This window comes from Chiloscyllium plagiosum, chromosome 6, assembly GCF_004010195.1.
Source record: "Chiloscyllium plagiosum isolate BGI_BamShark_2017 chromosome 6, ASM401019v2, whole genome shotgun sequence".
NCBI classification, from domain to species: Eukaryota; Metazoa; Chordata; class Chondrichthyes; order Orectolobiformes; family Hemiscylliidae; genus Chiloscyllium; species Chiloscyllium plagiosum.
In genome coordinates, this window is record NC_057715.1 from 50751057 (window position 1) to 50753902 (window position 2846).

Sequence of the window (2846 nt, forward strand, 5' to 3'; positions counted from 1 at the left end):
CAGCCCGCCTGGCACACCAGCCTCATTCCTGAAGAAGGGCTTATGCCCGAAACATCGATTCTCCTGCTCCTCAGATGCTGCCGGCCTGTGTTTTCCCAGCACCACATTTTTCAACTATAGTGTTTGAGAGGTCATATTGTGGCTGGACACAACATTGGTTCTCCCACTTTTGAAATGTTGTCCGCAATTCTGGTCCCCCTGCAATACGCAAGATGTTGTGAAACTTGAAAGGGTTCAGAAAAGATTTACAACAATGTTGCCAGGGTTGGAGGATTTGAGTTCAGAGTGTGATGCTGGAAAAGCACAGCAGGTCAGGCAGCATCCGAGGAGCAGGAGAATCGACGTTTCAGGCATAAGCCCTTCATCAGGAATGAAAGGCTTATGCCCGAAATGTCGATTCTTCTGCTCCTCAGATGCTGCCTGACCTGCTGTGCTTTTCCAGCATCACATCCTTGACTCTGATCTCCAGCATCCGCCATCCTCACTTTCTCCTTGGAGGGTTGGAGGCTGGGACTGTTTTCCCTGGACCATCAGAGGCTGAGGCGTGACCTTATAGAGGCTTATAAAATCATGAGGGGCATGGATGTTGAAGAAAAGAGGTTGAGTGTATTGTAAATGGGTTCATGTTAGGATTATTGGGAGTGCATTTTACGATGTGTTTCAAAATTGTTAAATTTGTGTTCCATGTATGTAGTTGGTTTATTCTATTTTACCTTCATTTCTTTTTAAACAATAAACCGGTTTTATTCTTAAACCTAAAACTCCAGCATTGCCTGCTTATATTTCAGTGAAAGACTACCCTGTTAACTTCAAAGAAAAACATGATCTATCAAGCCAGATTGCAATCTATTATTTGACGAGATTACTGCTAGGATCATAATACAACAATCAGTGTTGCTTGCTCATTCTCACCCCGCTCCTGCTACCCCATGGTCATTTTCATATCCTTAGAGCTATTTTCCCATGACTCTGCTCATGGCCCAGAGGTTATTAGTCAGGAACAAGCAGCCGTGTCCAGCCGAGCACCCGGGCCCCACAGCCAGGTATGACAGATCGAGCCCTAGGTCCAGCCTGTGCCCCTCACTGGGCCCCAGGACCTGGCCTTGCCGCTGGAGCTTGAGTGCCGCGTTCTCGCCATCCAGAGTCACGTCAGGTGGAGTGGGGGTGGGTAGGGTTAGTTAGGAAGAGATGTGTTTTTACTGGGGTAGTGGGGAGGGAACATTTTTTTTCCCCACATTTCAGTTACCTCGGATTTTACCAGAGTGGAGTATGGGTAGATCATTCTGGGTAGTACTTCCATCTTGCTCTTCCTTTTGAAATCCATCTGGCTCAACAGAAAGGTCCAAATCTTCATCTTGTACTCCAATAGTTGGGGCCGGTAAAGGTTCATGCTCGAGTCGCAATATTAAGTCACCTCTGACTTCTGGTGGCGGTGACAATAGTAGTTAGTTAATAAAAAGAAATCATGCCTTGATTACAAAGAATATTAATAACATGACACCAAAATCAGCACTTAAAACTTGCAGACAGCATTCAACGGATACATGGGCATGCTGTCTGTTTCAAAAGGAACAAAGCATTTTAATTGTAAAAATAAAACAGTTGTGCAGTTAGCACCAACCTAGTGGGTGGCACAGTGGTTAGCACTGTTGCCTCACAGCGCCAGAGACCCGGGTTCAATTCCCGCCTCAGGCGACTGACTGTGTGGAGTTTGCACGTTCTCCCAGTGTCTGCGTGGGTTTCCTCCGGGTGCTCCGGTTTCCTCCCACAATCCAAAAGATGCGCAGGTCAGGTGAATTGGCCATGCTAAATTGCCCATAGTTAATCTAATCTAATCTAATCTAATCTTTTTCCCTAACCTTTGACCAGCAGACAGCATAACAAAAGATGGGGATAGTTAGAAGGCTGGACCTCACTGGAAGCATAGTCGCTGCTGCACCACCTAATTAAAACATTGAAGAGGTACCCAAAGAACTGCCCTCAATTTAATACATGGAGCAGAGTTAACTATTTCAGATGAAATTTCTGCCCTTTCCATTGCAATGTAGAGTGGAAATAGTGAGGGAATCCCAGCATCTCAGCCTTGCAAAATGGCAAGAGTCAGTTTGTCTGTCAAGGCAAACCACAGTCAAGGCCACTCCACTGAAGATGGTCAAGGTCGTCGGTGAATGTGCCCACATGTGTGTGTGGGGGCAAGTTCAACAATGTCGTGGTGTGGTTGCAAGGCATTTTGGGGAAGTGGAGGGTGAACATCCAGAGATCACAGTCCATCTCCAGATTACTCCCAGTGTCAAGTCGTCAGCAAGTATAGAAGGAAAAATATGAGTAAATAAGTGGCTGGATGACTGGTGCACGCGTAAGAGTATTAGATTGCTGGCGTATTGGGACTATTTGTTTTTGGTCTGGGGTAGACAGCATTAGAGGCTGAAGGCTCACCTCAGGTTTAAAATCACGAAAGGCATGGAAGGGGTGAATAGCCGAGGTCTTTTTGCTCCAGGACCTGATCAGATGTACCTTTGAACTCTGTGGGAAGCTTGGGAAGTGATTCCTGGGCCTCTTGCTGAGATATTTGTATCATTGAAAGTCACAGTGAGGTGCCGGAAGACTGGAGGTTGGCTAACATGGTGCCACTGTTTAAGGAAGATTGTAAGGACAAGCCAGGGAACTATAGATAGGTGAGCCTGACATCAGTGGTGGGCAAGTTGTTGGAGGAGAAAGTGAGGACGGCAGATGCTGGAGATCAGAGCTGAAAGTGTGTTGCTGGAAAAGCGCAGCAGGTCAGGCAGCATCCAAGGAGCAGGAGAATTGATGTTTCGGGCATGAGCCCTTCTTCAGGAATGAGGAGA

General features: G+C 46.7%; 1 protein-coding gene across 1 annotated transcript in view; it reads right to left on the bottom strand.

The window, feature by feature from the left end:
* Nucleotides 1–2846, bottom strand: part of cep295 (centrosomal protein 295) — a 187738-nt gene that overhangs the window by 153146 nt on the left and 31746 nt on the right. The window contains exon 9 of the mRNA XM_043691513.1: nt 1247–1423. Coding sequence (XP_043547448.1) covers nt 1247–1423 — 177 coding nt within the window. The remainder of the gene's footprint in view (nt 1–1246; nt 1424–2846) is intronic.